This window comes from Apiospora hydei, assembly GCF_038363865.1.
Source record: "Apiospora hydei strain CBS 114990 chromosome Unknown utg000003l_segment0_segment0, whole genome shotgun sequence".
Classification (NCBI taxonomy): Eukaryota; Fungi; Ascomycota; class Sordariomycetes; order Amphisphaeriales; family Apiosporaceae; genus Apiospora; species Apiospora hydei.
Window position 1 is genome coordinate 1415735 of NW_027117362.1, and position 12916 is coordinate 1428650.

Genomic DNA, 12916 nt, shown 5'->3' on the forward strand with positions numbered 1-12916 from the left:
AAAGTTGGGGACCTCAATTACTAGGGATAGGGATTAGGTGTCACTGGTCGTGTCGCTGGTCGCCTTGCCATTTTGTGCGAACCTCGCAGCCAGCCAGCCGCCACTCCTGGCCGAATTGAGTATGCCACCCCCACCCCAATCCAGCCAAAGGCGACCATGTGTGCTTCGATGAGACGTCGAGCGTCGGCCAGTGATAGGCAATAGGTGTGGTAAGCTGTGCAGGATGCATTCCGCCCTCGCTTCATCCCCACCGCCGCCGCATGCTACTACCACATACATCGCGCTGCCAGACTCACCTGCCTTGGCGCTGATTATATGGGTGTGCAGTAACAGCGTTATGATGAAATCAAAATGCTGGATTGACGAAGCGGTAGGGTAGCTGACGGATGAGTAAGATTTCAGTCGCTCATTTCCATCCCAGATATGCCGTTCGTCAAAGCCCGTATGTATCGTGCCGTCGGCTGCTCACTTGTCACCTAGTGTGGGAATTGACGTGTATCAAAATGCGCGTACCCAACGTTACATGCACTAACTACGAGACTTTGACATGCGATGTTGGGATGGGATCGCCGTACGCTTCTTTTCTTCTTCCCGCAATGCACACTTTTTGACAACGCCAAATGCTGCAATGTCCTTTCGCGTTTGACAGTAGTGCTGACACCGGCCGGTGGCATCTCCAAACGAAACAGTTCGACCTACTCCAACCTTATGTCGGCACTGGCCGAGAGGACTAGGCATCATATGCAATTTAGATGCGGCCCAATGGGTTGCATGTATGTAGGTAAGAACAGGTAGGTCTCAGATTTCCAGTTGCCGCGCATGCTGCGAATGAACGCTTTCCGCCCCCTCGAACAGGGGCGAATCAAAGGAAATCGTCCGAAACATCGTGGGCAGCTCTTGGTCAATGTCTTCTGTCTGAGGCTCAACAGCGTATCATTCGTTGATGGGACGGTGTATTATTACCTAGGTAGGTATTGCCTTTCGTGTTTGTCGGACGATTAATCCACCTGCGGGCCAATTGGGGCAGCAAGCCATGAGATACTGGTTTGTTTTGAGTCTTTGCGAGACTGAAACTCTGAGTGACGACTTCGCGATTTCGATATTGATCCATCGATTGCTTAATGGTTGGCCACCGCTGAGGTCGCATTGGCCCTTGGCGAGATGATCGCTTGGCTTGCCCCAAGCAGGCCGATTGCATGACGGATGAGATGAAGGAGTCGATGCGGCGTGTTCCAACCGCGATTGCATTGCGCCGATCGTCTGCCTGCACTGGGCTTGCTGGCGTCTAAAGGTCATGGGCAGTCGCAAGGGGTCCAAATCACATATTGTTGAGAGCACCATTCCGTCCAATTACCGGCCGGTTCGGTTTGTTGGTAAGGTTGGGATCGAATGGGCATCCTCCGACTCGACCATTCCAGCATTTCAACGCCCCACCAGCAGCGAATTCAAAGCATGCACTGTGTTGAACAACTCCAACAACGACATTGATACCGTATGCGTTTGCTAGTTGAGTATTATCGTATGCGTCCCGTACATGCTAGCAGCCCAGTCGCACTAATGTACATACTGAGGATGCAAAGAACCTCCAACCAAGTATCCCCTGGCAGCTGGGATCTTTTCCTTTGCCTTAGTGCAGTCTCTAAGCGCCGAGCGTCTAATTATACGCGATTGCCGGCGTTCATTGGCCGGCCCAGCTCCACCCCAAGCGATCAAAAAAACGCCTACCCCACTAAAACTTTTGGCCGCTTCAACCTGTCGGCTAAATCTCACCAAAGATTTTCACATCAACCCCCAATCAGGACACCATGGCGCCCAGGATTTCTAAAAAGGAGATCGAAATCACGTCACCTTCGTCCGACGACTCGGATGTTGAGTCCCAGGCCTCCCTTGGAAGTGCCGGGGACGAGGACGGCAGCGATGCCGCGGCGCTGTCCGGCTCAGACTCGGACTCGCTGGATAGTGATACGCCCAGGAAGAAGCGTAAAGTGAGCGTCGATGTCGAGGTCGACCCGGTGGATGATGAACCATACCACGCTGGCATCATCTCGTCCATAGCGGTCCCTTCGCGCGTTGGGAGGAAAACGGGGGACCAGCACAGGGAGCACCGGCACCTGCTGCCCCGAGTGACCTCGATCTCGTGATGGACACCACCCCGGCCAATGTGCCTCTGGAGCTTGATACGACATTCGAGTCACTCGGCTTACGGCCATGGCTCATCCAGTCCCTGTCCAACATGGCCATTCGGCGGCCGACAAAGATTCAGAAGGAGACTATCCCGCAAATTCTACAGGGCAAGGACTGCATTGGTGGGAGTAGGACCGGTTCCGGAAAGACTGTCGCATTCGCCACCCCCATCCTGCAAAGGCTCGCTGAAGACCCCAGTTGCATCTTCGCCGTTGTTCTTACTGCTACGAGGTATGTATTTGCCCCAGAACACATTCAGCTAAGACCAATGCTGACAGACGCAGGGAATTGGCACTGCAAATATACGAACAGTTCAAGGCCATTTCAGCTGCTCAAACCTTGAAAGCCTGCTTGATAACAGGCGGTTCGGACATGAGATCTCAAGCCATCGCGTTAGCGCAAAGGCCGCATTTGATCATCGCAACACCCGGTCGTCTCGCCGACCATATCCGGAGTTCTGGGCAGGATACAATCGCGGGCCTCAACCGAGTCAAGTTCCTCGTCCTCGATGAAGCAGACCGCCTTCTCGCCTCCGACGGCCCCGGAAGCATGGTGCCCGACCTGGAAGAGTGCCTCGGCGCGCTTCCGCCGTCCGACGAGCGGCAGACGCTCCTCTTCACCGCCACCATGACGCCCGAAGTGCGCGCGCTCGAGAACCGGCCCCGGAAGCCCGGCAAGGCGCCCGTCTTCGTCTCGGTCGTCGACAACCAGGCCCTCGCCATCCCGGCGACCCTGAGTCAGATGTACATCCAGGTCCCCGTGACGCACAAGGAGCACTACCTCCACACCTTCCTCCTGACGGACGAGAACGTCGAGAAGAGCATCATCGTGTTCGTGAATAAGGGTCAGACGTGTGAGTACCTCCATCATTTGCTCCGCCTGCTCGACCACCGCGTCGTCTCGCTCAGCAGCAAGCTGCCCCAGCGCGAGCGTATCAACAACCTCGGCCGCTTCCGCGCCTCCGCGGCGCGCATCCTGGTCGCGACCGACGTCGCGGCCCGTGGTCTCGATATCCCCGAGGTCTCGATGGTCGTCAACTACGACCTGCCGCGCAACCCGGACGACTACATTCACCGCGTCGGTCGTACCGCCCGAGCGGGCCGCAAGGGTGACGCCGTCTCGTTCGTCGGCCAGCGCGACGTCGATCTCGTCTTGGCCATCGAGAAGCGCGTCGGCCGCCCCATGGAGGCTTGGGAGGAGGAGGGCGTCAACCTCCGAGACCCGCGTCGTCCGCGACGCGCTCAAGCTTGTCGGCGAGAAGAAGCGGGAGGCGCTGCTGGAGATGGAGGAGAATCGCGAGGTTGGCGGAAAGCGGAAGCGTGGCATGCAGAAACTACGGGCATAGATTCACATTCATGTCTACTGAGGGCATCCTTACCCCCAAATTGGGATTACATACTTACATTTCAGGGCTGGATTGGGCGTTGGGTGTCAAGTCCATAATAGACCTACATAGACCGGCGCATGGTGTCAAAAAGCGGCTGTTATAGAAACTGTAATTTCAGAGTTTACACATTACCACTACCTTCATTCCAGCATCTCGTTTCAAGTCCGTTGCCTCTCACCATTTCCCCCTCATTGGGAAATTCGGCACCTTTGTCAGATAACGGTACCTCCGCAAGCAGCTAAGCCAGGAGAGGATGGACGATGACCGGGTGTGCGGCTCCATCCATCGTATCAGATCATGGAACCGAGTAGGCGGCGCCGAAAACAAATGTACAGTAAGCTGACGGCAGTAGCCCCAGCACGAGAACCACGCCATCTTATCTCTTCCTTCCCTTCCCTTCCTTCCTTCCCATGCATGCCCCTGGCAAAAACAGGGGTCCCGAACTCAGCCCTATCGCGTGACCTCCCTGTCGCCTCTCGCTCTTACTCGCATCCTTTGGGATTTAGGGGTGAAACATAGCCCCCGCCCCCTCCCCCAGTCAAGTCAAGTCAAGTCAGAAGGAGGAGGGGTGTGGGGATGGAATGGGTCGGATGGGTCGGTGTGTATTACTTCAGCTGACGCCCGCCGCCGCCCTGGGAAAACGTAGCATGCTGCTGTTGGCTTGCTGGTAGGTACTGTCAGCCCAGTTTCGCAAGGGCGCCTTGACAAATACATATGCACTCCTCGTCCCTTTGACCACAATCTGTGGATGTGGGGACGGGTCCTTGATGTTTTCCTTTCCCCGTGTGGGATTGTCATCATCTTCCTCTGCCTGCTTGTCGGCGATAGGGGCTTGAAGACTCGCAATGCAGGAATGGGAAAGAGGTTGCGCGCGCGAGGGTGCAACGATCCGCGTACTTCCAGATATGGCAGTCTTGCTCATTGCTGCATGCATGGCTTCATGCGAACCTACACATATACACACTACAGGGTTAGGAGGAGGAGGAACATTCGGGCTCGGCACGGTAACAAAAACCCGGTAACATCTTCGGGGGTGGTTGTCAGCCATTCGGACTCGCCATACGCCGAGCGCTCACGTCACCTGCCTAGCAAGCCACGTACACGTATGTAACTGCGTAGCTCCGATGACCTGTTACGACCAGGTTTCCTTAACCCGTAATTGAATGCGACAGGGAAAAGAGAAGTTAGTTGTTCCCTCGCCTATGAGCAAAACGCATCTCGAGTGCAGTGCGCGCTTCATGGCAGGCCCTGGTACGGAGACACTCCAGTCCGTATCAAACGGGATCGACAGCAATCCAAGGAAAGGGGTGAGTTCCGCACCAATGAAATGGCAGTATCTTGTAAGTTACCCCCTAACGAAAACCACCCCCTGGAGCCTCCATACAAAACCGCATTGCCGTGGCAAAAAGTTTGATAGATGGAAACGAAGAGTATAATCATAACTGAACATCAAAGGCCTTCGAAGCAGAAAGAATGTTCAGATCGATATATTCCACGGAATAGAATTAGGGAACACGTAAGCATATGCGGTTTTGGCTGCGAGATCAACGACCGCCAAGCCGATGAAGGATTCTTCCCTGGGTCAAGGCAACGAAAGAAGCTTCGTATTAGCAAACGCGACCGGAGAGGCTTAATATGGCCATCTAGATGAAACGAAGTCGGACCTGCCAAGAGGACCCCTTCCCAGAAAGGACCCTCGGTCTGCGGACTCCCTGTGTCATGTAGCCCGATCTGCCCAGATCCTCTGGACTTCGGCGGCGGCTGGTAGGCAGGCCAAGGCCACCTTTTCCGGACCACGGCAATCAGATCGGCAAGAATAGAGATAGAAGAAGCAAACACCAAGCATTTGCAGACCATCGAGGAATCCGATGAGGGAATAAGAAACAAGAGCTCTCAGGGGGAGATCACCTTTGCTTAGATCACCAAGAAAGGGGGAGATCGCGACGCAGATATATTTGCGATCAACAGGGCGCGTGCGGCAGTGCGCGGCATCCGCCCGAGCGGGCGGCCAAGAGGCGGGCTACAGCACTGTCATCGTATGCCGTTCGAGTCACGTCGTTCCGCGGACGGGCGCGTGTGCGTGCCCCCGAATCGGAGTGTCTTCCGAAAGCTCCAAGCCTCCCAAGCGGCTTGGCCGCGTAGAAGACACCGGAAACAAACCGGGGCCCACCCCTCCCTTGACGTTCGTTCAGTGTCCAAGCCTCGCGAGCATGATTCAAGGCGATGCGTGTATTCGCTGGCAATAACCTACTTGGGATGGGTTTAGGGGCAGGGCTTGGGTTGCCCGAGCCATCCAACATCCGATCCATTCAGCGCAAAAGAAAAGAATTATATCAACTATATTTACCTTCCATCCCATAGATAGGATCTCGTGAACCATGTTCTGAAAACTGCCTCACTGAAGCGGATAGTTACCGAGAGTGGCAGGCCGCTCGCTCGCTGCTGCTATCTTCTGATGTTTTTGAGTTTCGGGAAGCAGCCGCATCAATCGCAAGACATCGATCGCCGATCTGGGGTCAAAAGGGGTAATTCTGCCTCGAAAGGTACATGGTTCACATCCTGTCAGTTCGTCGCAGAATGGGTCAAATGTGGTCCACACGCACTCAATGCCCGTTAAAGGCAAAACCTTGATTTTATAGTTGACGTTCCTGACACCCGCGCCCGCGCAGCTCTCTTTACAGACGCGATGACGTCTCTTGTTTGGGTTTGGGGCTTGGCTTGATTCAAAGCGGAAAGGGGTAGAAAAGAAAGATGCCGTCTCCGAGCCGAGACACGGTCCCTAGGGAACATCCAGAAGTCTGAGGATGACGTCGATTGGTACTTGGAAAACATCTGGAGATGACTGCGCACCGAGATGAGTCAAAAAAGATGTGCAAGAGCAAAATGCATCTTGGCATATCAAATGACCCCTCTCGGGATTCTCCAGCGGACTTTGGAGACATCCAACAACCCGATCCGGAAGACAGATTGCGGGATTGAATCGTGTCAGGGGGGCGTCAGTTGGCTTCAATGTTCCAGCTGACGACGAGCAAAGGGGACATCATTCGCAATTGGGTTGGCGAGCGAGCGAGAGCTTTGAGTGTAGAGTTCAGCCGGTCGTAAGAGCTGGCGAAAAGGCCTTGGCGCTCGGATTTACCAGATATGTCCAATACCCATATCCCCGATTGAGTTGAGCTTGCTTCTCGCTACTGCTCCACATTATCAGGGCAGACTTTGTTCTCGCTGCTTGGCTTGCCCGCCCGCTGATTGATATGCGAGTGTGCGTAAGTACTTACAGAAGGTGCGTGCGTGCGTTTGCGGGCGTGCACGAGGCACAGGATGGAAAGAGCGGCCAACATAAGCGGCTGCACTCACTGCACGGCACTGCACCAGATGGTCGGATGGGCCTAAAGAGAGGGAGGGGGAGGCAGGAGTGGAAGTGAACACTTATTAGCGGAGCAATTATTGCACCATCCACTGTCAGCTGTCTTTTTGCATCGCGCCAGTCCAGTACCCAACTGCACCGGGGGGAGGGGGTAACGATATGAATTTTTGACAGACACTCTTCTTTTTTTCCAACCCCTCGACTGCCACCTTGATATTCAAATCAGGTTAAGGTAGCGAGGATTTGCAAGGCAGGTGGCCGGGGGCCCTGCCATTCTGTAAATTTTCTTTTCTTTTTGATCAAATTCTGATATGCACACCTGGCAAGTTGTGTGTCGTCGGTGGATAGCGGTAGGGGTGTAAGTGGTGCAAGTGGTGCAAGTGGTGCAAGTGATGACTGTGATGAAAAAAAATATGGTTACAGGGAGCATGGCTAGCGGAGCACGCGCATGGGCATTGGCATTGGCATCAGCCTGCCAGCGGTGCCCGAATATCGCTGTTACCTAGGATAAAATAGGTCCATCTAATAAAGAATGTCGCATTGGGTATGTCAAATATCAGAGAAACTCAAGCTTGGCGAAAACTTGGCTTCCCATATCAGATTGATGTCGTCGTCAGTTACTGTCACTTATCCCAGCCCTTCCGTTCCGTGATAGCCGTACCTAGCATATTGATAAGGGGCATGCCTGTCTGCCTTCGCAGAGACGCGCGATAGCGAGACTGCGAGACCGCGAGACTGCGAAACGGCGTGGTCGCTAGCTGTTCACACACCCCTCCTAGGTAGCAATTAGATCCTACCTAGAGTCCCGGAATCTTATCAGTAACCACCAACCCCTGGCCTACTGACATATCAGCGAGTACATACCAGGTAATCTACATGATCTACGTCCAATGGTAGGCATTCCTCGAAATGATGGAGAACTTGGAAGCCCGAGCTGCGCGGGCACGTGCCGGCAACTCGGAGGTTATCATTCCCCCCTCTGAACGCCGAGAGGAAGGATGTGTCGGAAACTTCAGGGCAGGAGATCCTCCCCAACGCCGGCCTGCTGGGCTGGGAACGTTTCGATTCCATCAACTTCCTTCCCTTCCTGTTCCTTGAGACACATCCTCCATTAAAACGAAACCGATCCAGGGCCACGCGGCGGCATGCTCGTTGCCCCGGTGAACCGTTGGGCGTGTCGCAAGTGATCAGATGGTATCCCCCAATCTGGCTGCCTGATCAGGCCCTACTGCTTGGCGGTGACTGGGCTGGGGGGAGGGGTGAGGAGGGGTGTGGTGTGTAAGTCACTTTTTTCCTTCTTGGTGAAATCTGGCGAAAACAGAAAGAAAAAAAAGTATTGTCTATGGCTCCGCTACCAATTTCCCGTTCCAGCAAATACTCAGGTAAGCAGGCACGCACCCATCCATTGTCGAAACTCGATTTCGAACCCAATGGTACCTGATGGTGGCTGGGTAACAAACACTTGCTGACATGCAGTGACCTAGTCGCAAAGCACATCGTAAAGGCGGTAATGAAGATTTGGAATCGACATTGGGTGTCTCGAGTATTCCGGCCTATCAGAAGAAACCGCCGGAGCTGCTACGTTACGCTCCTGTCGTGTCTCAAAGGAGATGACCGAAGCGAGTCGGCGACGAGAGGCGTGAAGTGTGGCTTGGCCAGGTCGGTTTCTACGTTGGGCTGCTAGTCAGTATCCGTATGTTTAATTGATCTCCTCAGCCCTACAGGCGGTATGCATCTTATACAATGGGCGCTCCACCACCGTACTTTCTGCATGCGCAAATCATCCCAAGCTTCATCCAGCTCATCAATACGAGACTAACCTAGGGCCTAGAGTCGAATGACCCCAACTATCTACCTATATTTTCCTATTTGTTCACCTCAACCATCTATCGTGGGAACACTTTTTTTCTGCGGGAGGACCCCTGACAGTAGCCAATAATTGCTTGTCAAACAGCAGCCAGGGGCCGAAAAATAAGAAAAAGGGGAGAAAGTTAGGGCGGTGGCCCTTTTGACGATGGCGTCGCCGCAAGCGTCGAATAGCAAGCGGTCGTAGTTTCAGGCCGGACATGCGCGGGCACCACCCCCGGCGTGACGTGGCTACCCATGCGCATATCATTGAGCATGCAGACCCTGCGCTGCCAGCAGGCACCAAGCCCAACAAAAAAAAGTAAATGTAATGAATCAATTGAATGAGAATGAAATGATAATTGACGATCAGATCAGCCAATGTCAGTCAATACGATGTTGCATAACGACACATTCTCGTTATGCGTTGTAACACGGCGACGAAAGTGAATACGCATGGGTGATCCGTCATCACTAACCTAAAATACTAGGTTCATCGTAGGGCAGGCAGGGCAAAGCCACAATGATCTCGGGATATCGGCCAATAGGCGTCTTTCCCAGGTACGTCGTATCGTATAGACGGCCGCTCGGCTTCTTAACGACACCACGCCCAGGCCAAGGGGGCAGCCAAGGGGACGGATTGAACTTGATGATGTTCAAACGAGATGACATGTTTTAGTCGTATCGAGTCATCCCCGAAAAGGCGGACGACTGACACGGGTTGCGACCTGCAACCTGCGACACGCTGCGGCACCGCGACCGTTCCGGTAGATCGGTATGGCCATGATGTTCGATGATTCATCCCATGTCAGAATGAATGAGCATGGTGCAGGCGGGACAGGACAAGCCACAACATCGAATCAACGGTGAGCCGATATGCAACCGTAAACTTGATTTCCCACCACTGCATGCAATGCAAGCAGCAGCAGAAAGGACAACAAAACAAAAGACGAAGGAGATGGCGAGAGGATTCAATTGGACATACCGCCAGACGTATGCAGTATGGGTAGGTAGTCAGTCATACAACGATCGCACGTTACATACAGCGTACACAAGAGAAAATCCCAATGTGCTGTAGATGCGGCACGGCACCACAGGCCCCGATGCTGGCAGTTGTATCCAATAATAATCAGGTATGCTTCGACTGAAGCCAGGCCATCATGTGGCTTATCTAATGTGAAACGGATACCTCGATACATGTTTGATGCGTGTCATCGCGACAGCGTCATGTATGATGCTGTCAATGGCCAGGGCGCGATGGATAGAGTCGATCGCTAATCTGCATGCCCGGTTCCAGAGGCCAATCCAGGCCTTTGATATTCTCAGCTGTGATTCGATCCCATTCTTTTCGTTTCAGAGCCCAAATGAGAGGAAAGCGCACAGAAGGGGCACGTAATGGAGGAGGAGCGTTGGTATAGCTCGGGGGTGGAATCCACAGTTGGGTATGAATTATTAATCGGCCGTTCGCGATGCTGAACAATCCGTTTTTTCCTTCCCTCTGGAGTGGGGGGCTGTTTTATTCTTTTCGGCGCTCTGGAAAGAGCGGAGCTCCTGCGGGCGCAGGTTTTACCACTATGACAGGCACACACACATGGCTGGCTGACAGGAACGAGGACCGGACTTGTGGGATTCATCAGCAACCGAGCCAAAGCCGAGGCCGATACAGCAACAGAGATCGAGTCACAGCGGGAAGAAGATGCACGCACTACTCCGTAAAAGGCCAGCCAACGGAGCGACGGTGACTCTTACCAATATCACTGGCTGGGAGCTTGGCTGCACGGGCTGGGGTTAAGCCATGGACTTCATGGCTTTTGCACAGGCTGCCTTGTACCCGGGAAGATACAATGGGCGGGCATTGGTAACGTCGTCCATACTACGTCCATCCGGAGACTTTTTGTGTGCGGTGGGGACCGGTTGTACGTGTATTGTGGCTTACGGCATGCGCAAGAAATTATGAAAGCGTCAACTGGAGTACAACTGCTGGAGCCCATTGCTGGCAGGCCTTGCAGCCGGCGCCTGGCAGGGCCAAGATCCCGCATGGAGAGGCTACCAATGCTGCTGGGCCCCCCTGCCAACCCAGCCCAGCCCATAGCCACGAGACAGGCACGGGTCAAGTTAAAGCAGGACGGCGATTATGCGAGAACGAGTCTATGCGACGCGGGCAGAGAGACAGAAAGGAGGTATGTAGGCATGTACTGCAACGGGCGGCTTGGACTGGAAAACCCGAAATCCGTCTGGGGTCAGGTACTGTAGGCGATAAGCTTCAACCTTAGCAAGCAAGGTACATACTGGGCATAATTCGTAATACGCACTTTTTATTGCTTTCCCTACCTTGCGAAGCGGCGGATTACATGTACACCGCCCATATACGTGGATTACACAAGCAGCTGCATACTAGCCCTGTGGCCCTGTGGCCCAGTGGCCCAGTGGAGCGGGCGACAAAGCGAAAGACCAAGCAGGCCTGGCGCAAAGGCTGGATTGGATGTACCTTTGACCACGCCCACGCCCTTGGCCCTCGCTAGATTTCGTCCGGCCGCTCCCTCCGGCATCCTGTCTTCTGATCCGTTTAAGACCGAGACGTCGGTGTGTGGACACATGAGGACAGCGACTTTACTCCCTGCACACCCCCTCCATCAGGCGGGTCTTTCGTCTTGTTCTTCTCGCTCGCCAGCATTACAAAAGAATCCATCGCCCTCCGTCCGCTCATGGCCATTCCCTCTCTCCCTCTCGAGATCCCTCACAGTATATTCTATCTATAACCAGAGTCTATACATATCTTCCGTGACCAGCATCAACAAAGCCAAAGCTTAGCTGCCCAGTGCCTGCCCAATCTATTTGCCTCTCTTGGAACTGCTCACGAGCCTCGTTTCATCCGACTCGACCGTACCAGGTACCGAAAACGGCACCTATCCCTGTCTCATCTCACGAAGTACTCCGGTACCCTGCCAGGCCCCCCACCGAATCCAGCTTCTGGGACCGCTGAACCCTGCCTTACATCAATTATACAAAAAGGCACGCCTTAGTCGCTTCTGCTGCCTGACTCACAGGTCGACCAGAAATTTGCAAACTACTTGTTGCATTGCACCATAATAGACACAGACCACACAATCGTGCTGTCTCTACTTCTACCTAGCTTTCATCATTCAAAATGGTGACTACAACATCTTTCTCGCCTCTACACCCTACTTCCTCTTCTACTACCACATCACACTCCTCCACCTCCACAGCGTCACCACTCGCAAAGAAGATGTCTATCACACAAACATACTTCCTGGCCCACAAGGCCCGGGCCAAGCTCTCTCGCGAGGCTGCCCAACCCGATCACAACCTCCGCCTCCTGGTCGGCCACGCCAACCTGCTCGACTCCCTGATGCTCGACCTGGCCGAAGCTGAGCGGGAACAGGAGAGCTGGTTCAACCAATCCGTCCGCGGCGCCAACCCCAAGAACAACGAGGAGAGGCACATCCAGTGGGCCGACTCTGTACCAACCCGCTCAGAGGAGGACTGGGAGGCCGATTCTTCAGACTCCGAGTCCGACTCGGACGACAGCGATTTCGACGAGGAGGACGAGGATATTGAGATGGCCGATGTCGTCTCCCTGAAGCGAATGCCCTCTTACACACCCGCCACACCCCAACTACCAACGATACAAGTGGATGAGGTGCTGGACGATGACGATGCCGAGGAGGACGATGAGGAGGACTTCGCCGCTCTTACTCTTACACGATCGCCATCCCACTCCGCATCGCCACCCGAGCTCGACCTCGACTCCGAATCATCGGATGACGAATCGATGCCACCGTCGCCACCTTTGCATCCATCCCCACATTCAGCGACAAGCGGAGGGAAAGCACAGCTACCGAGGCCTACGACTCGAAAGCGTCAGAGGATGATGACAAGTCCGATTTCTACAACGACGGATACTACCTGCCGCCGCGGAACCCCAACCGCTTAGTATCCGCCATATCGGTCTACTAAGTGACCTACAACCAGTCACTTTTTATCATCACCTCTTGTGTGTTTTTTACTCTCTTGCATCTTGGGCGGCGTTACGAAAAGAATATACCACGACGGCATGGCATGAACTTTACCAGCGCAGCGAATCTTTGCATTTCATTGCTTTTTATTATCATTAC

At 54.0% G+C, this 12916-nt stretch overlaps 2 protein-coding genes across 2 annotated transcripts; both read left to right on the top strand.

Annotated features, from left to right (window-relative positions):
* Window positions 1-1805: 1805 nt before the first annotated feature.
* On the top strand, window positions 1806-3791 carry PG997_002275 (ATP-dependent RNA helicase DBP8; the record flags this gene model as incomplete). The annotated part of the gene is made up of 4 exons (XM_066806590.1): window positions 1806-2057; window positions 2099-2415; window positions 2469-3484; window positions 3721-3791. The coding sequence occupies 4 exons, from the start codon at window positions 1806-1808 to the stop codon at window positions 3789-3791; spliced, it is 1656 nt and encodes a 551-aa protein (XP_066673886.1).
* An 8236-nt stretch (window positions 3792-12027) lies between these two features.
* Window positions 12028-12758, top strand: PG997_002276 (uncharacterized protein; the record flags this gene model as incomplete). The annotated part of the gene is made up of 2 exons (XM_066806591.1): window positions 12028-12581; window positions 12614-12758. The coding sequence occupies 2 exons, from the start codon at window positions 12028-12030 to the stop codon at window positions 12756-12758; spliced, it is 699 nt and encodes a 232-aa protein (XP_066673887.1).
* Between the last annotated feature and the right edge of the window lie 158 nt (window positions 12759-12916).